Source organism: Rana temporaria, chromosome 2 (genome assembly GCF_905171775.1).
Source record: "Rana temporaria chromosome 2, aRanTem1.1, whole genome shotgun sequence".
Classification (NCBI taxonomy): Eukaryota; Metazoa; Chordata; class Amphibia; order Anura; family Ranidae; genus Rana; species Rana temporaria.
In genome coordinates, this window is record NC_053490.1 from 451120201 (window position 1) to 451146561 (window position 26361).

General features: G+C 41.3%; 1 protein-coding gene across 1 annotated transcript in view; it reads left to right on the plus strand.

Moving 5' to 3' along the window:
- Positions 1–25051, plus strand: part of LRRC75A (leucine rich repeat containing 75A) — a 451452-nt gene extending 426401 nt beyond the window's left edge. The window contains exon 4 of the mRNA XM_040338500.1: positions 23367–25051. Within this exon, the coding sequence (XP_040194434.1) occupies positions 23367–23886 (520 nt within the window). The 3' untranslated portion in view covers positions 23887–25051. The remainder of the gene's footprint in view (positions 1–23366) is intronic.
- The last annotated feature ends 1310 nt before the right edge of the window (positions 25052–26361 follow it).

The following is a 26361-nucleotide window of genomic DNA, read 5'->3' on the forward strand; positions in this document are numbered from 1 at the left end:
TTGGAAACAACAGCAGGAAATAACAGCAAAGAAAAAAAATCATATTTTCTTCCCAAATTTAAAGCAATCTCATAAGTGCATCAGAGCATAATAATATGAAACATTGGTCTTGGGGCATTGTTTACTTATAAAAAAAGAACATCATTTATAAATAAAAGATAACATTGTGTGTGGTTGACCATGCCAGCATAGTAAAATTAGAGCAGTGCCACTAGATGGGCTGATACCAGATTTAAATTAAAGTATAACTAAGGCCCAAAATCAAAAACGACATACCTGTCACCAGCCTAAACACTGCAGATGTGTTTTTTTCCCCCCTGTAACATAGTTATTACCTGTTAATCCTGCTAGTATTTATTTTTTATAGGTATTTATATAGCCCCAACAATTTACACCAAGCTTTACATATATTGTACATTCTCATCAGTCCCTACCCTCAAGGAGCTTACAATCTAGGGTCCCTATCTCACATGCATAGATACACATACTAGGGCCAATTTAGACAGGAGCCAGTTACCTACCAGCATGTCTTTGGAGTGTAGGAGGAAACTCACACAAGCACAGGAAGAAAATGGAAATTCCATGCAGTTAGTGTAGTGGTAGTGGTTGGGATTCAAACAAATGATCCCGCTGCTGCAAGACAGATGTTGTAACCACTAAGCCACTGTGCTTGCCACTGTTATTTTCCCACTCCTGGTAATGGGGTGAGAGCGCTGTTCATGCTACTGTAAAATTGCACAGCACTGCTTAAACCCTTTGGACAGGGTAGTCGTATGCTAGGTTTACACTGTTACGAGTGGTTGCTGGTGCCAGACAGCAAGTAAATCAAACGTGTCCCGACACCGCAAGCACCCGCAGCCAAAACTCGATGATCTTTTATAGATGCTTGGGGGTGCCATTCTTACATAATGGCACCCCAATGTATCTGAAAATACAGCATGTTTTCAGGTGTGGGAAATCAAATGGTGCAAGTGATTTCTATACGGTTGAAACTTAAAAAATGTGAAGGGACCTTTTCCCTGCATTTTCCCACATGTACAGCAGCCCATTCAAATGAATAGGCTGCTGTACCCATGCAAACACAAGTCAAACAAAATGCAACAGTATGAACCTAGTCTTCGATAGTAATGTAGTGTTAAATGAGGTTAAATTAAGGGATCAACAAATAAGGCCTTGACCTATATCTGACCCTGCACTGTTAGAATTTCGGGCTATTCTGAGGAATCCGCTGAAATTCTAAGCAGTTTGCTATGGGGGAACCTGCAGCTCCGTGTGTCTATACAAAGAGCTGTGGTTCGTCCCCGCCCCTCTCTCTCCTCATTGGCTAACTGACTTTGATTGAAAGCAGCGAGAGCCAATGGTGCCACTGCTGTGTCTCGGCCAATCAGGAGGGAGAGTCCCAGCGATATGCTGGCGGTATCACATGTGGTACTTGTAAAAAAAACAGCATGGGGATCGAGGGGACCCCCACGCATTTTTTTGACAAATAGCTGGTTGCTAAGGAGCGGGCCGGGAAGCCAGCCACGCTTCCTTAACAATGCATGACTCATAGGGGGAACCCTCTGACAGCTGAATGTAAAAAAAAAGCTGACAATTTTTGATAAAAAACAAGTGGGCCCTCCCCAATGCATGAAAGCGCGCCTCCCCCCTAAACCATACCAGCCTACATGCCCTCAACATGGGGGGTGGGTGCTTTGGGGCATGGGTGGAGCTCGTCCCAAAAACTATGGCTGATGGTTGTGGAGGTCTGCAGGCAGGGGGCATATCAGAATCTGGAAACCCCCTTTAGGATGGTGGCCCCAGATACCGCCCCCCTGTGTGAATGAGTATCGGGGAACTGACCCAGCATGCATTGGTTTGTGATGCCTTAATGGGGTGGGGCCACCAGGTGAGGTAGCCAGGTGGCCCCACCCCTTTCCTATATAAGAAATGTTAAACGGTGAAACCTACAGTAGGCAGCCAGCCTTCATCGATAGCAATTATTTTTTTGTTGTTACTTTTTTGGGTTAGGCGGGCGGCATGATTGATGATGGATTTACATCGGGGAACACAATTTTTTAATAAAGCAATTGTCAAAAAAAGGAAGAGCCTGGTATGCATTGGAGGGGGTGGCCTGGCTCGGTTTTTTCCCCAACATTTTTAATTGCCAGCTTTTATATATATATATATATATATATATATATATATATATATTCGGCCTTCAGCGGGGAAACTGCTGACAGCTGATGAGTCATTCGTTGTTAAGGATGTGGCAGGTGGTTTCCCAGCTTGATCCTTAGCAACCAGCTTAATGCGGTGAATGACTGCATTAACTAATGTGATAATTACCGCTAAATCAAACAAATATCGCATTCGGTATTTAGTGCAAAATTCTTAATGAATTGAACACTTGCACAATTGTTAGCGCATGTGGTATTTTACTGCATTGTATGAGTCGTTATTTAACTCTTTGTGAATTGACCCTATATTTATGAATCGTGCTTCTCGGTAACCCACCGAGCCTTATATTTTACTGAATGAGAGCAGCAGACTGATGAGGTCGTTCTTCTGATTTTCAATTAGCATTTGCAGTACTTTGTCAACACATGCAGCACACTTGATTTTCTCCCAGTCCTGCCCTCACCATCCTCCAGCCTGAGTGCAGATTTACAGGAGATTACAAGAGACTGATAACTCAAATTCGGGTATTTACACAAATTTAATTTGAAAAAATTAATTAAACTTTGTTTTTTAATACATATCTGCATTAATGTGTGTCTTTATTATTTTCCGGGAGTTTAACTTTAACTTCTTCAGACCCGCGCTATAGCCGAATGACGGCTACAGCGCGGACCTGAAAATCCAACTGGACGTCAATTGACGTCCGCCCCTTAGGGCGTTCCCCGCGCGCGCTCCAGAGCGCGCAGCGGGGAAACTCTGTGTTGGCCGTGTCCCTTGGACACAGCCAATTACAGATCGCCGCGAACGGCCAATCAGAGTGGCCATTTGCGATGCGATCTGTGCGGCCAATGAGAGTTGATCTCATATGTAAACATATGAGATCATCTCTCATTGCCGTTTTACACAGAGACAGCGTCCTGTCTCTGGAGAGGAGACCGATCTGTGTCCCTTGTACATAGGGACATAGATCGGTCACCTCCCCTCCACCTACAGTTAGAACACAATGCAGGGAATACATTTAACCCCTTCCTCACCCCTAGTGTTAACCCCTTCAATGCCAGTCACATTTATACTGTAATTAGTGCATATTTATAGCACTGATCGCAGTATAAATGTGAATGGTGCCAAAAATGTGTCAAAAGTGTCCGATGTGTCCGCCATAACGTTGCAGTCCCAATAAAAATTGCAGATCGCCGCCATTTCTAGTAAAAAAAATAATAAAAAAAAATAATTCTGTCCCCTATTTTGTAGGCGCTATAACTTTTGCGCAAACCAGTCGCTTATTGCGATTTTTTTTCCCCAAAAATATGTAGAAGAATACGTATCGGCCTAAACTGAGAATTTTTTTTTTTTTAATTGGGATATTTATTATAGCAACAAGTAAAAAATATTGTATTTTTTTCAAAATTGTCGCTCTTTTTTGTTTATAGCACAAAAAATGAAAACCGCAGAGGTGATCAAATACCACCAAAAGAAAGCTCTACTTGTGGGGAAAAAAGGACGTCAATTTTGTTTGGGAGCCACGTCGCACGACCGCGCAATTGTTAGTTAAAGCGACGCAGTGCCGAAAGCTGAAATTTCACCTGGGCAGGAGGGGGGTATATGTGCCCAGTAAGCAAGTGGTTAAGTAAAAGTACACTGACCCCAGGATTAAACCACATGTGCTTGTGTTCTGGCTATGGGGCCAGTTTTACACTTTTATTACAGCTGAACATACTGATGACACTAAAATAGGAACAATTTTGACACTTAGATCATTTGCAATATCACTGCTCGAATCAGCCAGGAACTGCAAGATGCTCTGGTTCTTATGCCACGTACACACGATCGGTTTGTCTGATGAAAACGATCTGATGGTTAACTAACCAATAGAAGAAAAACGATCGTCTGTAGGCACGTCCATCGGTTAAAAATCCACGCATGCTCAGACTAAATTAGGGGACGGGAGCGCTCGTTCTGGTAAAACTGGTAACAGACAGAAAAGCGTGAATCGTCTTTTACTAACACAAAATCAGCTAAAGCAGCCCCAAGGGTGGCGCCATTGGATTTGAACTTCCCCTTTATAGTGCCGTCGTACGTGGTTTACGTGACCACGTTCTGACACGATCGTTTTTTTAACCGATGGTGTGTAGGCACGACTGATCATCAGTCAACTTCATCGGATAACTGATGAAAAAATCCATTAGTCTGTTTTCATCGGATGGACAGATCGTTTGTACAGGGCATTAGCTGCGTCTTTTGATATGTAAAGTATTACCTGGTCATGATGACCGAGATAAAACTTGTATTGTTACATGGTTTAAATTTACTGTAGTGTGTTTTTGCATGACATTTATATATTTTTATTACGTTTTTTTTGGGGGGGGGGGGGTTTAAGCCCATGATGATTTTTGTCATTCTAAATGTTATGTGATCTACCATTTTCTTATAATGTTGATCTAGTCATATATCACTAAACAGCGATAATGTCTTTAGGTAAAGCAATAAAACATTTTCCCATAAAAAGGGCATTATTATTCAGAAAACTGCTGGTGACCCCCCATTCTCACCTTTGGGTGCATTAACGGAAGTCTGTTATTTTGAAGGGGCACTTGACCTCAACTGACAATATAAAGCATCACATTACCCAGTGGGGCAGTTTACTAAAACTGGAGCAGACAGAACCTTGAGCAGCTCTGCATAGTAACCTTCCTGTAGGAAAAATATATATACAGTATATAAAAAAAAAAACATGTTATGCTTACTTGCCCTGTGAAGTGGTTTTGCACAGAGCAGCCCTGATCCTCCTCTTCTCGGGTGCCTTGGTGGCAATCCTGGGCCCTCCCCCTATCCAAGTGCCCCCATAGCAAGCCGATTGCTATGGGGGCACTCGTGCATGCTCGCTCCCAACTCGGCTCTTTGCATCCATAAGACACAGAGAGCGTGGCTCAGCCCTGCCCCCTGCCTCTCTGGCTGTGATTGACAGAACTAGGAGCCGATGGCTACTGCTGCTGCATCTCAGCCAATTATGAGGGAGAGTGTCAGTGTCATTTTCACAGTAATCAGTGCATTTTTTATAGCACTGATCACTGTAAAAATGACAATGGTCCCAAAAATGTGTCAAAAGTGTCCGATGTGTCCGCCATAATGTCGCCACCATTGCTAGTAAAAAAAAAATATTAATAAAAATGCCATAAAACTATCCCATAGTTTGTAGACGGTATAACTTTTGCGCAAACCAATCAATAAACGCTTATCGCGATTTTTTTTTAACCAAAAATATGTAGAAGAATACGCATCGGCCTAAACTGAGGAAAAAATATGTAATTATAGCAAAAAGTAAAAAAATATTGTTTTTTTTTTCAAAATTGTCACTCTATTTTTGTTTATAGCGCAAAAAATAAAACTGCAGAGGTGATCAAATACCACCAAAAGAAAGCTCTATTTGTGGGGAAAAAAAGGACGTAAATTTTGTTTGGAAGCCACGTCGCACAACTGCGCAATTCTCAGCTAAAGCGACGCAATGCAGAATCGCAAAAAGACCTACGGTCATTAAGCTGACAAATGATCCGGGGCTTAAAGGGGTTGTAAAGGATTTTTTTTTTTTTTTCATAATAAGCATCCTTTACCTGCAGACATTCCTCTTTTCACTTCCTCATTGTTCGTTTTTGCTCAGAAGTTGCTCTATTTCTTCTCTGTTCTGTTCACTTCCTGCTTGTCTGATTGTTACTCACCACCGTGAAGGGAGGCTTTACTGCGGCGGTCAGTGATGTGCTCACCCCCTCCTGGGAACTACCTATGTGTGGCAGGACGCTCTCTACTTGTTAGAGACTTCAATTAGGTGTGAATTACTGGGCGTGCCGCAATCCATACTGGGAAATGTAGTTCTTACATGAACGAGCGCCGCAAACCAGGAAGTGAATGAGAGAACAAAAACTAGAACGCCGGAGGTGATATAGATGAAGGAATTTAATAGGTATTTACTCGTTTTTTAACAGAATCATTACACTATTCTGTCTGTCTACCTTGCAGACATTAATTTTAGGCAAATTCTTTTTTTCCTTTACAACTCCTTTAACCACTTGCCGACCTACCGCCGTTGTTTTGTGGCGGCAGGTTGGCTCCCCTGCGCGAGAGCACGTTATATAAAGTCGTCTCTCGCGCAGGCCACTAGGGGCGCGTCCACGCCGCCGGAGGTGCGCACGCGCGCCCCCCGCTCGCCCCCGTGCGCGTGCGCAGCCGGCGCGTTTCCCGCCGGGCACCCACGATTGCTCGTTACAGAGCGGGGACCAGGAGCTGTGTGTGTAAACACACAGCTCCCGGTCCTGTCAGGGAGAGAAATGCTGATCTTCTGTCCATACAATGTATGAACAGAAGATCAGTCATTTCCCCTAGTGAGTCCACCCCCCTACAGTTAGAACACACCCAGGGAACATACTTAACCCCTTCACTGCCAGTGGCATTTTTTATAGTAATCCAATGTATTTTTATAGCACTGATCGCTATAAAAATGCCAATGGTCCCAAAAATGTGTCAGAAGTGTCCGCCATAATGTCGCAGTACCGAAAAAAAATCGCTGATCGCCGCCATTACTAGTAAAAATAAAATATTAAAAAAAATGCCATAAAAATACCCCCTATTTTGTAAACGCTATAACTTTTGCGCAAACCAATCAATAAACACTTATTGCGATTTATTTTTTTACGAAAAATATGTAGAAGAATACGTATCGGCCTAAACTGAGGAAGAAAAATGTTTTTTTATATATTTTTGGGGGATATTTATTATAGCAAAAAGTAAACAATATTATTTTTTTTCAAAATTGTCGCTCTATTTTTGTTTATAGCGCAAAAACGAAAAAACGAAGAGGTGATCAAATACCACCAAAAGAAAGCTCTATTTGTGGGAAAAAAAGGACGCCAATTTTGTTTGGGAGCCACGTCGCACGACCGCGCAATTGTCAGTTAAAGCGACGCAGTGCCGAATCGCAAAAAGTGCTCTGGTGTTTGACCAGCAATATGGTCCGGGGGTTAAGTGGTAAAGGGTATAGCCAGCTTTTCTTATTCTGTAATTGATGCGTGGCTTCTTTTCTGGCTTTTGCCATTTGTCTTCAGTTGGGGGGGGGTGGGAGAACATGCACCTTTTTTAAAGTTAGGAAAGTATTTCCCAAACCTTCTCTGAGCTTCTATAGTTTCCTTCCAGGCAAATGTCTCTTTCATAGCATTTGCAAATTTCTCTTCTGGTAAAAAATCGTAACCCGATGGAATCTTTTCATCTTCCTTATCTGAATAGATTTCAGATCTAGATTTCTCAAAACACTTTACATAGGATTGCTCCTGGCTAGATGTGCATGGCCTTGTAAGAGCTGTCTAAAACGGTAGATATTCCTGTATTCATTATTTAACTGACTCTTTAACCAAAGTCAGCGCCTCTCTAGTATCTTTCTCTTTCCATGCTTCAGTGTACCATGCTTTGTATACTAGTTTATCTGGAAATACCCAGCACCTATTATATGATGGATATCTTATTGAGGTAGAGCAGCGGTGGTAAGATGAGATCTTTGAACGTCTTCTGTAGAAGTGACAAAATAACCAGCTTCTCGGGAAACTGCAGTGGCTCTCTTTTCCAAAATAAAATATTCACTATTTACCTGATTTCTTACCTTGTAGGCAACTGGTAGTCTCACTGGGTAGCATTATCCATAGCAAGAAGAGGACAGCGGGACAGGCAAAAGAGAGCAACCAAGGCTGCAAAGCAATATAGCAATGAATAACAACAGAGCACCAAAGTGCTAAGAGGATGATCTTTTTTTTTACCAGTGCAGAGCTTTAGTAGTAGTAGTAAAATATTGGGGTTGCCAAACATTCCCATCACTCTCTGCTACCCCTTGCTGATTTCAGATTTGCAATACACGAATTGTAATGGCATATAAAGCCATTTTTTTCTTGCAGTCTGTGTTTATTTCACCTCACTTTCTGTGCTAGATGGCACCAACCACCAGAGTAGTAATTAAGACATCAAAAATTAAAACAAAGGTTTTATGCAGATTCTCCCCAGGAATGCAGATAACCACAGGTTAATCAAATATGCAGCATCAATTAAAAACATGAACATTGCATAAAAAGTTTCTTTTATGTTGTTGTTACAATACAAAACGTGTAATTAAAGCTAAACTCCAGGCAGACTGCTAAATATACAATTAAAATACACAAACATGAGCTCTTTTACCTGCCAAAGAGTTTTAAAATGACCCATTCAGTCCTGGGATCTACAAAGCCTTGGCCTTGATCTATTGCAGGTACACAATAAAGCTCAGTCACCTCCACGCCTCCAGCATGTGATTGAATAGCTTGGTGTGCTGGCGGTAAAGCGCTGCTATTTTTAGCGGCGTTTTACCGTTGTGTTTGCCGCAAATTTTTGGCCACTAGCGGGGAGATTTTAACCCCCGCTAGCAGCTAAAAAAGTGTTAAACCCGCCCGCAAAAATGCTGCTTTGCGGCGGCGTTTTGGAGGCACTACCCCATTGATTTCAATGGGCAGGGGCGCTATAGGAGTAGTATTTTTACCGCTCCTACCGCGCCTCAAAGATGCAGCTGGCAGGACTTTTTTAACATCCCGCCAGTGCAATGCTCCAGTGTGAAAGCCCTCAGGCTTTCACATTGGATATGAAATATGTAAATGTGGGGGCGCTAAAAAATTGCGTTAAATATTGGAATAGATTACTAAACCCTATGTAGAAGTGAGGGTGGGTGAAATTAATTGTTATGTGGCGGTGCACTATACCCAGATACAACAATCTATGTCAAATATGAGTAGTTAAGCATCTCAAAAAATGTAAGTATAAATTATATATAACATAAAGTGCATGTGCTTGTGATGCAACGAATTGTGCAAAGTCCATAAATCATGTGAATTAATAGTGATAAAGTTGCTTGATAAACTTCCACAAATGAGAAGCCAGTGACAATCTTGAAATGACACCTTCACCATCAATATAATAACACCTGATGTGTTCAATAGATAGATGGCAGCTTACCACAAGATGTTGACCCCTTTAATTTAAAAAAAGGTCAAATGCACTTTGAGCAAGATAATACTTGCTAGATAGATAGAGATGATATACCGGAACAGCCCTTCTCCCCAATGGTAGCTCAGAACGACATATGTGAACAAAAGAATGGGAACCAAAATAGTGTAATCCTGTTTAATGCATAATACAAAATACAGATAAAAAGCCAAATGGCTGCTTACTTTAAAAGTGCCCTAGCCCGGCACTGAGGCTGGAAGGCATATTTGGAATGTGTGAAGATCCCATCCGTCTGTCTGAACCTAGCGTGCGTTCCTCCTATGACAGCGGTGAGCCAGCGGGAACGGAAGTGAGGTATCAACGTGACCAAGTACCGCCTCCACGTACGTTTCGTCTAACACGTCATCAGGAAGCGTCATTGGAATCTATTACAATATTTTTTTTTTTTTTAACAAACAGTTGTGCTTTATTGAAAAATATGTAGTAGACAACATATGCAAAGAGACAGATGCGTGTCACAAATCAGGTAAACAAACAAAACACTACAGTACAATAAGCGTTTCGCAAAGTCAGTAAACCTAACACATTGAAGTTTCCCCAAGAGGAAGCCGTGGTAGTAACAGCATTACATATACCTAACATCCAGACCCCACCCTCCAACACTATCAAGTCAGGTCAACGTCCAAGGGCTCCACACCCTTTCAAACTTCCAATGACATCCCCTGTTGGAATAGGTCATTTTATACAATGGTAGGGATGCGTTTACCATAGCCTCCCAGGCGGATAATGCCAGCTGTTCTGGGGATGCCCACTTCATTAGAATTTCTTTTTTGGCATAGTTGAGGAGGTAAGCAATGAGAAGCTTGGAGTGAGAGCGCTGGTCATCATCAGGAATGCCCAGTAGAGCCAGGGATGGCGTAGGGACCAGGTCAAGCTGTAACCGAAGGTTGATTTCATCAAAGACTGCTTTCCAGTATGCCAATATGGCGGGGCATTCCCAGAACATATGTATGTAGGACCCCTGGTGAAGTTTGCATCTAGGACATATAGGGTCCCGATCGGGGTACATCCTCTGCAACCTTACAGGTGTATAGTAAACCTGATGGAAAAACTTAACCTGGATCGCAATGTTTTTGCGCCCCCACATTTACATATTTCATATTGCACTATTGTTATTTTCACTAGTTTTTGGGGTGCAGCTTTATTTTTATTTTTTAATCCAGTACTTTTTTTTATTGTTTTCCATCCATATACATGACAGGTAATATAAATTCATATTTTACACTCAGTGCATTTTATGTGCATACAAAAAGATCTATAACAAACACTAAAAATCTCCATCCCTACCCGCCCTCCCCTCCCTCCCCCTCCCTATCTTACTTTTAAAGTGCATACACGTTTTAAATCCTGTTCTTGTCCTTAAACTGAATTGTTCTTTACTAGTCTATACTTAATTAGAGTGAGCAGCCTATTTTCACTAACCAGTGCTCCCATATTACATAAAAAATTTTAAGATTGCCACGTCTAATCCATGTTCCCCTCTCTTTCCCTATTGTGCTGTTCATTACATTGAGCCATTCTGCTACTGTAGGTGGATTTTGTGCTTGCCATTTTAGTGCTATTAGTTTCCTCGCCTGGAACAGACTTCTTATGGCTGCTACTAATACATCCCTCTGCCCCATTCTCTCCTCAATGCATCCTAATAGGCAAACCCTGGCTTCAAGTTCCAGAGTAATTCCAAAAGTTGCATTTATAATGTCCAGAATCTTAACCCAATATCTATGCAATTTTGGGCATTTCCACATCATGTGGATGAGGTCCCCTGTGTTTTGACATCTGGGACATTTATCATCTGACTTCCATCCGAATCTAAATAGTTTCTTGGGAGTATAATAAACCCTGTGGAGAAGGAATAGATGGGAGACCCGTTGTGACGGGGCTAGTGAAACTACTGTCCCTGATTCCAGTATCCTGTCCCATTGCTCATTCGTTATTGGGCCAATATCCTCTTCCCACCTCTGTTTGTTCCTGCAAAACCTATTTCCTACCAACTGATCCCTGATTCGTTCGTACAGATCTGAGATAAGACCTTTCAAGACCCCTGTCTTGATTAGTCTTTGAAAATGCGTTAGCTTTTGCCATCTTACCGGCTGTAACTTGAATTGGTCTTGTAGTGCATGTCTAACCTGCAAGTAGGTAAAGAACATGGAATTTGGAATACCATATTCCCTACTTAGCTCTGAGAAGGGTTTTAATGTGCCACCTGTGTACAATTGTGCCACTCTGGTTATCCCACGTTTATCCCATTCTTTTAGTTTCCCCATGGCCAAAATGTCTTTTAAGTTCTTATTTTCCCATAATGGAGAGTATTCTGTTAATCCTTGATAGCCCAAAGCTTCTTTTCCTGCTTGCCACACTCTTGCCATCATTTTTACTGTTGGGCTTTTTACCAAGAACGAGTTGGCCTCTAAGGCCTCTATTACAGAACTATGTGGGGACCCTTTTAGCATCATTTTCCCACTTGCATTTCCTCCCCCCTCTGTACCACAGCCCCCCAAATGCTGCAACTGTGCCGCCAAGAAATAACTGTGGGGGTGCCGAACCGCTAGCCCTCCCCTATTTGTTGGTAGTTGCAGCGTTCGGAGACTGATCCTTGCTTTTCCCTTTTTCCAAATTAAAGTCCTAAAGAGGGTCTCTATCTTCTTAAACCATTGATTGTCAATCCATACTGGGGAGTTGTGAAGTATATAAAGCAACTGTGGCAACCAGATCATTTTAATGAGGTTGCTACGGCCAGCAACCGACAGTGGCAAATGTCCCCATATTTCCGCTTTGCATTTAAATTTAACCAGAAGTGGTGCTAGATTGTTATTTATAAATTGTTCTGGGTTACGTGTTACCACAATTCCCAAATACTCCATCTTCTCCCCAATTTTTAATTGAGGGATTCCTATCCCATCAATATTGCTTACCAGGTCCACAGGTAAGAGTGTTGATTTTTCCCAATTTATTACCAGGCCTGAGAATCGTCCGAACGCTTCTACTGTTTGAACTGCAGTTTTGAGGGAGGTTGTAGAGTTGCCCAAGAAAAGGAGGATATCGTCCGCATAAAGCGCGACTTTCTCCTCCTCTACTCCTCTCTGGAACCCCTGTATTTCCTGCCTAGCTCTAATTGCAGTCGCCAGGGGCTCAATTGCCAGGGCGAAAAGCAGGGGGGACAGTGGACATCCCTGTCTCGTTCCCCTTTCCAATTCGAACAACTGTGAAACTTCATTGTTTATTTTTATTTTGGCCCTTGGGGAATTATACAATAGCTTTATCCATTTGATAAAAGATGGGCCAAACCCAAACTTCTCCAGAGCGTACCAGAGATAGTCCCACTCCAAACTATCAAAGGCCTTAGTGGCGTCCAATGCTAGGATAGATCTATCTCCCGTATTCTCTGCCGGGGTCTGTAGGTTTAAATACAGCCTTCTTATATTTATGCTCGTGGACCGATTTGGAATAAATCCAGATTGATCTGGGTGTATTAATTTCTGAATATGTTTATTTATTCTCGTTGCTAATACCTTGGCTAAGATTTTCACATCTGAGCAAAGCAAAGATATCGGTCTATAAGATGATGTGTCTAGTTGATCCTTCCCTTCCTTTTGGAGCACTATAATAATTGCTTCTAGCATTGAGGGAGGTAGCCTTCCTCCTTCTATCGCCCAGTTTAGTGTTTTTAGTAGTTCCGGGAGCAGCACCTCACCATATTGCTTGTAGATCTCCGCTGGCAGGCCATCTGGCCCTGGGGACTTTTGATTGGAAAGTGCTTTAACTGCCTGCTGTAGTTCCACTAATGTAATTGGAGATTCCATAGCATTTCTGTCCTTCTCTGATAGAACTGGGATTCCTATTTCTCTAAAGAATTCTTCCATTTGTACTTTGACTTCCCCCTTTTTTGACCTGTATAGATCTTTATAATATACTGCAAATGTGTCCACTATTTCAGATGTTACGGATGATATCCCACCTCCTACCGTCCTAACTGCAGGAACACTAGAAGGCGCCATATTCGTTTTCGCAAGGAGGGCCAAAGTATGACCCACACTTTCCCCCTCCGAAAAAGCGCTCTGCTCCTGAAATAGGCGCTTATTTTCCACTTTCTTATTGATCACCAACTTATATTCCTGTTGCTTCTCCAACCATAGCCTTTGTTTAGTCGGCGTTGGATTTTCCACATATTGCTTTTCTGCCTCTAGAACCTCTCCCCTGATTTTCTCCTCCCATTCCCTAGAGTTCCTCTTGATCTTAGCTACCTGCTGGATCAATATACCCCTAAGGAACGCCTTTAGGGCATCCCACACCACTCCCTCTGGTGCCGTCCCTGTGTTGAAATCCAGGAATTCCCTTAATTTGATACTAATTTCTTCTGGCTTCCCTATCACTTCTAGCTAGAAGGGACTAATTTTCCAATTGCTTGGAGGACATTTTTTCCCTGTACTCAGTGATAGCACCAGAGGGGAGTGATCAGATACCCCTCTTGGATAATAGGATATTTTACTAACTACTTGTAAACTTGCACAGTTCCCCAGGGCCATATCTATTCTTGACAGTGTAGAGTGTGTACTTGAAAAACAGGAATACTGCCGCAGGTCTGGGTATTTCACCCTCCAAATGTCCCACCACCCAACCTCTTCAAAAAATTGACTTAAATGCCCTTCTCCTGGCCCTGGGCTCCGAGTCCCCGGTGGGAACCTATCCATCGTTCTATTTAGTACGTTGTTTAAATCTCCAACCACTAATATTGGAATATTTATCTTATTTACCACAAATTCTGTTAACTTATATAGAACCTCCATCTTAAAGGGGGGAGGTATATAAATATTGGCCAAAACATACGGTGCATTCTCTATCAAACAGTGCAGAAAGACATAGCGGCCCAGTTCATCTATTCTTGACTCTATACATGTAAATGATATGCCTGTTTTTACCATTATGCTCACTCCTCTAGAATAAGAGGAGTGAACAGAATGGTACTGGCTTTGATATTTTTTTTTATTGACCAATTTTACCTTTGTTTCTTTAGTCAAATGGGGGTGCAGCTTTATTTAATTTAATTTTAGAATTCATGTAATAGGCGCGAGTTACAATTTTTTCACTATTTCACACTGGATAGAAAGGAGCGGCTCTTTCAGGGCGCATTGCAGTCGCTATTTTTAGCGCAATAGTGCCTGCAAAGTGTGAAAGCAGCCTAAGGAGCAGTGGTAGACTGATGAGCTGCTCACTCTGCTCTCTTCTCCTGTCAGTATGTTCTTTTTCAGCAGCAAACCCTGATTGGCTCCCAGGGCTTCCAATCTGAAAGCCTCTGTACAGAAGATTGAATTTGATTGATATCAACTCAATATACACTTATTACATTTAAAAAATACATTTATGATTTTGAATGATGAATACAAATCCAAGTTAAGTTAGTGGTTTTATGTCAGTCCAGAATTCAGCTTTAAAAGATGTTCACTGTGGTTTTCCTGGTAAAGTAAAGGACAGAAGAGCTGCGGTATCTCTTTGTGCTTTCCCTATAATACCCTCTACTCCCATTCATTCCCATTATCCCAGCTGTGACAATGGAAGGGATGAAGTTAACTTCTCTTCCAGCTTTCAGTCCACTGATAGTCATTTCTGTAATTTAAACAGCAGTCACGTATTCTTCGCCTGTTTCTGCCTTTTCCTATAAATCCCTATTTACTGACCTCTTTGCTCCCTTGTTCTTAGAGTTTTTGTACTAGTAATAATACTGATAGAGGGGTGTGCGACTTGCCCCAAATAGGAAATTGGCGCACTACAATTTATCAAAGGATGGAAAGACTGTAATAGGATTCATTTTTATCATCATAATGATAATCATTTATTGTGTTCTTTACTCTGTGGGGCTCAAAGCCATTAACAATTGAGAAATGCAAGCCGAGGAGGAAAGAAGTAGAAAACAGGCACGGTTTTAATGTGAGCACAACAAAAAGCATTAGATGATTAGGTGTCAGCGTGATTAAATGCTTTAGTAAAAAGGGAATCATTCAGAATGGTTTAAAGGAGAAATACACAATTCTCTTTTTTTAAATACACATTTTTTATATCTTCTGGTGAATCTCTTGTTTATTATGCAGTAAAACCAGGAATAGGCTAAAACATTTTACTGTCCCAAGCCTCAGTTTCTTGTTTTTAACCATTTTTTGGAACACGGCACTGTTGCTTTAACTAAAAATTGAGCGGTCGTGCGACGTTGTACACAAACAAAATTGGCATCCTTTTTTCCCCCCACAGACCTTTCTTTTGGTGGTATTTGATCACCTCTGCAGTTTTAATTTTTTGCACTATAAACCAAAAAAAATGCAACAATTTTGAAAAAAAAAATCATTTTTTTACTGTAATAAATTTCCCCAAAAATCTTTTAAAAAACGAATTTCTTTATCAGTTTAGGCCAATATGTATTTTTCTACATATTTTTGGTATAAAAAAACGAGTATGTTGCTTGGTTTGTGCAAAAGTTATAGCGTCTACAAAATAGGGGATACATTTATGGCATTTTTATTATTTTTTATTTACTAATAATGGCAGTGATCTGCGTTTTTTAGTGGGACTGCGACATTGCAGCGGACAGATCAGACACTTTTGACACTATTTTGGAACCATTGACATTTATACAGCGATCAGTGCTATAAAAATGCACTGATTACTGTGTAAATGCCACTGATAAGGAAGGGGTTAACACTAGGGGGCAATCAAGATGTTAAATGTATTCCCTTGTGTGTGTTTCTAACTGTGGGAGGATGGGACTGACCTGAGGAGGAGACATATCGCTGTTCGTAATTACTACGAACGGCAGATCTGTCTCTCCTCTCCTGTCAAAATAGGCATTTGTGTGTTTACATACACAAATCCCTGTTAGTAATTTTAATTTAATTTGTTGGTTATGATCATCATAAATTAATAATTGTATCTCTGTTCTCACCATGTAATCAGCTTGTTTGAATCTAAATTGATCGGAATGGAAGTTATTGTTATTCAGTTTTTTTGCCAATTAGATAAAATTGCAGATCGATTTGTTAAAAAATAAAATAAAAATCAAAGAAATTATGGCCTCTATAATATAAAGTGTAGGTCAAGCCAAAACTTAATTTTTTCTAGTTTTGGATAAAAAGTTAAATCTACTTTCTGTTTTTTTACTGCTCAGGGGCTCCATTATAAAGATTTACCCTCACTTCCTGGCCCGTATGTAGGAAGTGAGGAAAAATCTACAACAGAGACACAGACGGCAATACAAATTGACAAGGATCTTCTCCAACTTTTTTTCTTTCTTTTTTTGCTCTGTGTGATTTTCTTCCACTTTATGTGATACTCTCCCAAAAAGCAGTTAAAACCTGACAGGGTTTGTCGTGTCTATTTGTGGGGGGGGAGGCAATACAGTTGCAGGGAAAAGGGGTGGGAAGGGAATTTTTTTTTTTTTTAGGAAAGGCAAAGGAAGGGGAGGGAAAGATCCAATGGAGTGGGATGCATGGATTTATTATATAATGCTATGCAGTTATAAATGTTTTTTTTCTTTGTCTGAATTTCTCACTTCCTGTTTCTCCTCAGTAAGCTTTCCACCATCATCCGAGCGGTGGAAAGTCAGTCAGAAAAGCTTACTGGGGAGGAACAGGAAGTGAGAAATTCAGACAAAGAAAAAAAACATTTAGAAGGGAAATCGAAGGAAAAAGGTAAGTGAACCAACAATGCACTAGCTTAAAGGAACCTATTTGGAAAATAAAAAACAAGCCTTTACAACCCCTTTAAGTTGATATTGTATGTAATGGATTTTCGATATTGTGGTATAAATAAAGAATATATATATAAAAAAACTGACAGGGGTTCTAATCCCTTCCCCGCGCTTTCAAAGCGAATTAAAAAAAAGTTTTTACTTACATTTGCAGTGTAAATAATCATACCAATGTACATTAATGCTGTGCTCATTGTATATACAGTTTCTTCTTTGTGACTTCACAATGCTGGATTGTTCCTCTCTCATAGCACAAGAATATAATTCCCTCCATAGAATGCTTATCCTCTTATCTCACCTGTCAGTTAGCCGTGGTGACAGTTGTACTGTTTGCTATAATGACAGTCACCAGCATTAAATCTATAAGAGCTTTCCTAGAAATATGAGAACAGCAAACACTTAAAGATGAAGTTTAATGCGCCTCCCTAACTTGAAGTTTATTATTCTGTCTTCCATGGTTATTCCACCAACCACATGCTAATGACATTTTTAAATACATAGGCCCAGATTCACATACATTGGCGCATATTTATGCTGGCGTAGCGTATCTAATATACGCTACAAAGACGTAGCGCAGAGAGGCAAGCACCGAATTCACAAAGCACTTGCCTCCCAAACTGCGCTGGGTTCCCTCGGCGTAAGCCGTTGTAGGTGGAAGTGGGCGTGAGCCATGCTAATGAGGGGTGACCCAATGCAAATGATGGGCCGAGTGCCATACAAGTACTTAAAACGAACGGTGCATGCGCCGTCCCGTGGACGTATCCCAGTGCACATGCTCAGAATCACGTCGGAACTACTCCCTAAGATACGACGGATCACTGCCTACGACGTGAACGTAACCTACGCCCAACCCTATTCACGTACTACGTAAACGACGTAAAATACGATGGCTGTGTTCCCTGGTCCATACCTTTAGCATGAGTTGCGCCTAATATATCCCATCTCAAAATGTTGGGAGGTATAGTTCCATGCTCTGACCCCCTGCATCTCTACAGGACAAAGCAGTGCAGGCAGACATGTATTGATTAGCTAAATACCTAATCAGTCATCTACACTAGTTTTACCTACATATTCTATGAAATTATTGCCCCTTAACACGGAGGAAGGGGAAGTCTTTCAAGATGTTTTTTTTTTATTATTAGAATTTTTATTATTTTTATTATATTACAACAGGTAAGGCATTGTCATTGGCCCAGATTCAAGAAGCAATTGCGCCTGTGTAACCATAGGTTACACGGCGCAATTGCTTACTTGCTCCGGCGTAGCGAATGCTCCTGATTCAGGAACATCGCTACGCCGACTGCAGCCTAAAATCTGCGTGGCATAAGGCTCTTATGCCTCGCAGATTTTAGGCTGCATTCTTGCGGGGGCCGCTCCCATTGTGTATCAGCGTGTAGTATGCAAATTGCATACTACCACTGATTCACAAGCTTGCGCGGGCCCCGCGCAAGCCAGGTACGGAGTTCCCGTACGGCTACTTTTAGAGCAAGGCTGCCCCTTCTAATAGTAGGGGCAGCCAATGCTAAAGTATAGCCGGCCTTCCCGCGCCGTGAAATTTGAATTTCACGCCGTTTGCGTAAGTGAAACGTGAATGGCGCTGGACGCCATTCACGTTCACTTAGAAGCAAATGACGTCCTTGCGACGTCATTTGCCGCAATGCACGTCGGGAAAGTTTCCCGACGGAGCATGCGCTGTACGCTCGGCGCGGGAGCGCGCCTAATTTAAATGATTCCCGCGGGATCATTTAACTTGCGCGCGCTTACGCCGGGCAAATTTGCCGGCGCGCCCTCGCAATTCACGGAGCTACTGCTCCGTGAATCGAGGGCAGCGCAAAATATTTGCGGGGGCGCAGGGCAAAATCGTTGCCCTGCTCCCCCGCAAATATCGCGCAATTCTACTTGAATCTGGGCCACTGTGTTTATTTGAGCATTTTTTAATTCTGATTTTTATTTTCTCTTGAAAGGTTAGGATTTTTCTTACACTGTAATTGATTTGTGAGCAGGTGGCATTTTATTTCTACTTTAAATGACATCTTTACTGCTAACCCTTACCATTTGGATCAAACGAGCTTAGCTGCAACCCGACAGGATTACAGCTTCCCCTCTTCACTTTTGTTAATGTTCCTTATTTTAATGCACTTTCTCGTGTGCACACATAATCTCCTTAGGCCCATCGTAGATTTCTAACTAACTGTAAAATACTGTGATAATGCTAATGATTATTTAAAGATAGCATGGCTTAAGTACAATATAGTGCATACGCGACAGCAATAGAATTTTGAATTTTGTGTTCAAATATTAACATTGCAAATCGCAGAATCATTGACAGACACAGCTATGTCCTGTCTTTTTGTATACTCTTGTTGCTCATGGTACAATATCTGTATGATTGCAACCACTGTACTCTTTTGTATTACACCTATTAAACATTCAGTGAAAAAAATAGGACCAGCAACTCGCTTATTGTTGTGATGTTTTTAGGCATTTAGGGCTCATATACACTTGCTTGGCTTCAACACCTATTAAAGCGCCTACCTTTCAACATGCTTTTTGGATGCATTCTTGATGCATCAGTTGAGCTTGGGTGGTGCTTCAATGACGGTTCAAAGATGCTTCGGTGGTGCTTTAATGATGCTTTGGCGGTGCTTCCAGCAAGCTTCATAGACTTCTATGGTGGCTTTGAAGACGCTTTGAAGCACCACTAAAGATAAATGGGGTATAATTTTTGAAGCAAAGCAAAAGCAAGGTGTAAACAGGACTGTAAGCTAACTATTTTATATAGTGACAGGAGCTTTGACTGGCGTTCAGAGAGCTTTAACAAAGCGTGTTCCGAAGTCTTGTTTTGAAGCAAGTGCTGTAAATGGACTAGTTCTTAATGTAGTTTTATAGGTTTAATCATTTTTGGAACACTGAGAACCATTTATGAAAACCTCACTGTTACAAAAATTAAAACCTAGGTTATGTTCGGTTGCTCTGACTAAAGGATAAATAGCAACATAAAATACCAGATATCTCACCCCAAAGGTTTACTTTTAGAAAGTATACTGTATGCCAGCCCTCAAAAATTCCACTCGCCAGCTTGCATTTTGCGAGTGGATTTTGAGGGCTGGCAAGCTATGGTTGCCTGGGAGCAGGGGAGGAGGGGGGAGAACCACTAGCAGCCTGGGTTATATGGACTCTTCCTCCTGGCACCCGCTGCTGTCAATCAAAGCAAGTGAGCCTGGCCGCTGCTCCGTGTCTAAATGGACACCACACAGAACAGGTAAGTATGACATATTTGTTATTTTTAAGCAAAAAAAAAAACAAGCCTTTACTATCACTTAAAAAAATCACTTTAAAGTGATTGTAAATGCATTTTTTTTAAATAACAAACTGGTTTATACTTTCCTGCTCTGTACAATGGAATCGCACAGAGAGTGGTCCCAAACCTCTTCCTCTCGGGTCCCCGCCAGCGTTCCTGGCTCCTCCTGTTTGGACAGTGCCCCCTGCAGCCCTTCATTCATTTACCATGCCCTTATTCTTTGTTGTGCCTTTCTGAGGGGGCAGCCACCTTGGTAGAAGCAAGGCTTTACTTTCTTTTGTGTCAGAGTCTCCAGCAAAGAGAACAGTGAGTAGCAAAGCTGTAAAATCACCAAATCTTACTTTAGATTAGTGATGTATAGAACGGTTTGCGGCGATTTTCGCTTGTTCGCATTCGCCACCGCGGGCGAACATATGCGATGTTCAACCCGCCTCCTATTAATTAACATTGAGCAAACTTTGACCCTCTACCTCACAGTCAGCAGACACATTCCAGCCAATCAGCAGCATACCCTCCCTCCCTGACCCTTCCACCTCTAGGGCAGCATCCATTTTAGATTCATTCTGAACTTGCATTCTTAGTGAGAGGAGGGACAGTGTTGCTGCTGCTGATTTTATAGGGAAAGCGATAGCTTAGGCCAGTGTACTCCAGTCCTGAAAGACTCATCTGATCTCTGCTGTTAGAAAAGCACCCCAAACAGCCCTTGTTAGGGCTAATCAATTAGTCTGCTTTTTTTTTCTCTGTAATCTGTGCTGCGTGGTTTACAGAGAGAGACAGAGAGAGAGAGAGAGAGAGAGTGTAATTTTTTGGAGTTAGATAGAGCAGGCAGTCAGTTAATGTTACAGTGTGTAGAGGATATATATACATCACCAGGAGTTGTACATATATTTATACACTGTATAGTTTAGTTAGGTTAAAGGTGCAGGGTGCTGTGTAATATAAAGGGGTCCAGTGGTGCAGGGTGCTATGTAAAGGGGTCCAGAACTGTGGGGTGCTGTGTAATGTAAGGGGCCCAGTGGTGCAAGCTGCTGTGTAATATAAAGGGGTCCAGTGGTGCTGGGTGCTATGTAGAGGGGCCCAGAGCTGTGGGGTGCTGTGTAATGTAAGGGGCCCAGGCTCACAGTGTAAACTGTGCCCACCTGCCAGTGCCACATCTCATCTATATTGTGTTGGCACAGTTGATAAGATATAAAAACAAAGTTCACTGCAATACTAAATAGTAGTCTTTTGTCTGCCAGGGTGTCTTTGCCTCACAGGGTAAACTGTGCCCACCTGCCTTCCAGTGCCACATCTCATTTATATTGTGTTGGCACAGTTGATAAGATATAAAAACAAAATTCACTGCAATACTAAATAGTAGTCTTTTGTCTGCCAGTGTGTCTTTGCCTCATAGGGTAAACTGTGCCCACCTGCCTGCCAGTGCCACATCTCATCTATATTGTGTGGGCACAGTTGATAAGATATAAAAACAAAATTTACTGCAATACTAAATAGTAGTCTTTTGTCTGCCAGGGTGTCTTTGCCTCACAGGGTAAACTGTGCCCACCTGCCTGCCAGTGCCACATCTCATCTATATTGTGTTGGCACAGTTGATAATATATAAAAACAAAATTCACTGCAATACTAAATAGTAGTCTTTTGTCTGCCAGGGTGTCTTTGCCTCACAGGGTAAACTGTGCCCACCTGCCTGCCAGTGCCACATCTCATCTATATTGTGTGGGCACAGTTGATAAGATATAAAAACAGAATTCACTGCAAAACTAAATAGTAGTCTTTTGTCTGCCAGGGTGTCTTTGCCTCACAGGGTAAACTGTGCCCACCTGCCTGCCAGTGCCACATCTCCTCTAAATTGTGTTGGCACAGTTGATAAGATATAAAAACAAAATTCACTGCAATACTAAATAGTAGTCTTTTGTCTGCCAGGGTGTCTTTGCCTCACAGGGTAAACTGTGCCCACCTGCCAGTGCCACATCTCATATCTGGTGGCACAGTAGCTTGCACGCATAGTACAACTAAACTAATCTAAAAAAAATGACAAGCAGAGGCAGGCCACCCCGCAGGGGCCGTCGTGGTCATGGTGCTGTGATTCCCTTTGGCCCTAGAATAATGCCCAGTGTTCAGAGGCCACGTACCCTGAACTCAAAAAATTCTAAGGACATAGTCAGAGTTTGGTCTGTCACTGTGAACCCTAACCCTATTACAGACAGGGTTAGGGTTACAGATAGAGTTAGGGTTACAGATAGGGTTAGGGTTACAGATAGGGTTAGGGTTACAGTCTGTAACCCTAACCCTAACCCTGTCTCTAACCCTATCTGTAACCCTAACCCTGTCTGTAACCCTAACCCTATCTGTAACCCTAACCCTATCTGTTACCCTAACCCTGTCTGTAACCCTAACCCTGTCTCTAACCCTAACCCTTACACTACCTTATCGATACAACATCATACCTGATGTTTTAAAGCACGTTATTCCAAACAATTTATGAATGTTAGGTGATTTATGCCCTTTATGGATTAAAAACTGACTCTGCGACAACTACGTAATTTTCCATGGGAGTTTTGCCATGGATCCCCCTCCGGCATGCCACAGTCCAGGTGTTAGTCCCCTTGAAACAACTTTTCCATCACTATTGTGGCCAGAAAGAGTCCCTGTGGGTTTTAAAATTCGCCTGCCCATTGAAGTCTATGGCGGTTCGCCCGTTCGCGAACATTTGCGGAAGTTCGCGTTCGCGACCTGAAAATTTTAGGTTCGCGACATCACTACTTTAGATATGTTAAGCTTAGCAGTAAGAGACAACAATGCAGATATACAGCTATGCCTAGGCACCATTACATTCTAGAAACTTCACTGCTATTTTCACGAGTAATTTAAGCCAAAATAAAACATTTTCAGGTTACTGCTTACATACAATTGACATTCCTAGATGCCCCCTATAACATTTTAAATGGTAGGTTTAGTTCCATGTTAAGGGTTTTGACATATGTTTCCAGCACACACAAAAATCTATACACAATAAATCGATGAAGAACCAGATATAGTTTACATTTAACATTCTGAAGTTTATTGTGTATTTATTTTGTTTAATGAAATTTTTTTTTTCTTTTTCAGTTTAAAAGCAATTTTGGCTGGAAAATCGAATGAAGGCTCTTTAGATTTGTCTGGACTCCCCCTTACTATGAAGGATCTGGAACGGGTGATAATTTATCTTCAGCACAATTCAGAAGAACTAGAGAATGTGGAACTCTGCTTTACCGAATTAACAGATGAAATGTTTGTACATCTCATGCCTGTCCTCAGTGCTCTTCCTCACCTAACCACTCTGGCCCTTAATGGAAACCGTTTGACAAAAGCCATTCTAAGGGAAATTACAGAAGCGTTAAAGGACTCCAAAAAGTTTCCCTGCATGACTTGGATTGACCTTGGTAATAACGTGGACATCTTCTCACTGCCACAACCTTTTCTACTCAGCCTCAAAAAGCGTTGTCCGAAACAGGGAAATCTGCCAACCATTTTAGAATTTGGAGAAGGGCAATTAAGTGACCTAGAAAATCAAGATACTTCAACGGAAAACCAAGATGAGCAAGTTACCAGCGGTTCTGATGATAACATTATTCATCCAGAAAGCTAACTAAGATGCTTCCTAATGTAAAATGACTTGGTTACCTAAAATCCTGTTTAATACTTAGGAGATGGGTTTGAAGTAACAACCTTATTAAGCTCTAAGTTGACTGGAGCCAGTCTTATAAAATAACTACTTTGACATTTCCACCAAAAGCCAATGATGACATTGGCACTTTCTTTATCTCCTTTACCAATGCAATGGTGTTTCAGCTTCTACCTATCTAAAACTGTTTTATATTTACCAAAAATATCTCTGGAACAGTTTATCCAGTATCTTATGATTTCAGTAAATCACAAGTTTATATAAATCTCTAGACTTCTAAACAAATTGATCATCAATCATTAGGGGTTATGTGACATGTAATTTAGCCCTATGGTGTATGCTAAATCTCACACATAAAATGATAAATAACAAATCAAAATTATCACTTGTATTGCGATTTAGAGGAACTCCACAAAAGGAAGATGTGAATCATGTTGATGCTTTTGTAGCATATGTATTGCGCTCATCTCCTTGCCCTTAGTTCAAAGATCTTCTAGTCCTGGAGAACCTAATTACTGCATAAGCCCTGTGGTCTCTATGTAGTATTTGTTGGATCCAATACTGAAGAAATAATGGTTTAACAATGTCAATTAGTAAATGCCACTTAGCTTTAAAAGTAATAAGTTACACTGCCAGCTGTATCCCTCATGAGAGCACTACAGTGTTGGCCTTTATTCCTTTCTTCTGCAAAAAAAATATCAAAAAACTTGCAAAGATATGTAATTTAATATTTATTTTTTGCTATTTATATAAATATATAAAGCTATAAAGATTCCTAAAGTAGAAGTAAACCCTTTAACTAAAATACGTTATCTATACATTAATGATATTTCAGAAGTAGTTTTTAATATTTTTTAATCTGCAGCCTTCATTAAAGAAATATTGGTAATCTTGCCACGAAGGTCCTACCTCAGGCGATTCCTGTTCTAAAGGCGAAAATGTCCCCCAAATGTTCTCCTGCAAGCTCTCCCAAGCTCTCCCAATGAAGATTACAAGTGCACATTTTCCAGGAATGTTCCATTGTTCTTACTATCAAGAAACCCATCTTGAGAAATGGCATGCAGCACAAAGGGGTTGATTCACTAAAACTGGAAAGCGGAAAATCTAGTGCAGCTCTGCATAGAAACCAGTCGGCTTCCACATTTTTTTAAATCGAAAACGGTCACTATGGAGTTCACCAGCTCCCGCCGGCTCAGTGGGAGATCTCTCTGCTAATCTTCACTGAGCCGGCGGATGACAAGTCCCTCTATGCTCACTGAGCGGGGAGGGGCTTGTCGAGCGTCGCTGCCTCCTATGGAGAGATCTGATGAAAACGGACAGCATGTCCGTTTTTATCAGATCTCACACGATCCGATAGGGACAAATGGGGATGTATCGCCATCCGTCTGATTTTTGTGGATGGGATCGGGTCGAATGTCAGCGGACATGTCTCCGCTGACATCCGACGCTCCATAGGATTGCATGGAGCGGCCGTTCAGATCCACCGACATAACTGACAGGCGGACCTGAACGGTCCGACTGTGTGAAAGGGTCCTAAAACAACACATTCAGTTTAAAATAGAAATAAAAGGCAAAATATTTTTGTATAGATATATAAAAACATTATAAGTACTTTTTCCTCTTTTTTTAATTTTTTTATAAGTGATCACATTCCCCTCTCTTCTTTAGAGCTGGGGGAGGAGAAGCAGCAGCACACTGAGCATGCTAGTGAATGGCTGTGCAGCGGGACGTGTCAGAACAAGTCTGATCATTGGAGGAGAGCACAGCACAGCACAGCTGAAGAACTGACCATGGTGTGCTCTCCTACTTAGTGTGGTCAGTTTGTAATAGGAAAGCAAGGGTTAATAGGACTAGCAGGAACACCAGGGATTGCACATAAATTAAGCAATACAAAGAGAACAGGATACCTTTTCATACAAGTACATGGTACAGCAGGCACATATCAGGAATATAAAGTGCTGAGGTAACAAATGCTTTAGTTGAACAAGCTGAAGTTAGAAGCTTATTGGCTACCATGCAGAGCTGCACCAGATTTTACTCTCCGGTTTCAGTAGATCAATCCCAAAGAGTCTACAGGAGCTCAGCAGTGCTGAAATGCAACAAAAGATAAAAAAAATGGGTTTTAATGTTTTCTGACAAAAAAAAGGGTAATTCTATGGGCAAATTTAATTTAGTTAGTTTACATCTACTATAAGAATATAAGTGGACCAACAACATCATCTATTTTTACATGGAAATTTACAATAAATATATGTTTCAGTATTACAGAATTGCCAATCACTTTTAAAACCTGACAGCTGTTTTAACAGCTATTAACAATATATTAATGCACATTTTATAAAAAAAAATAAATAACCTATTGCGGCTCTGAGGAAACAGTACATGTTACTCTCTAGAATATTTTCTGTCGTTTTCTAGGTTCAGGGTTTAGAGTACACT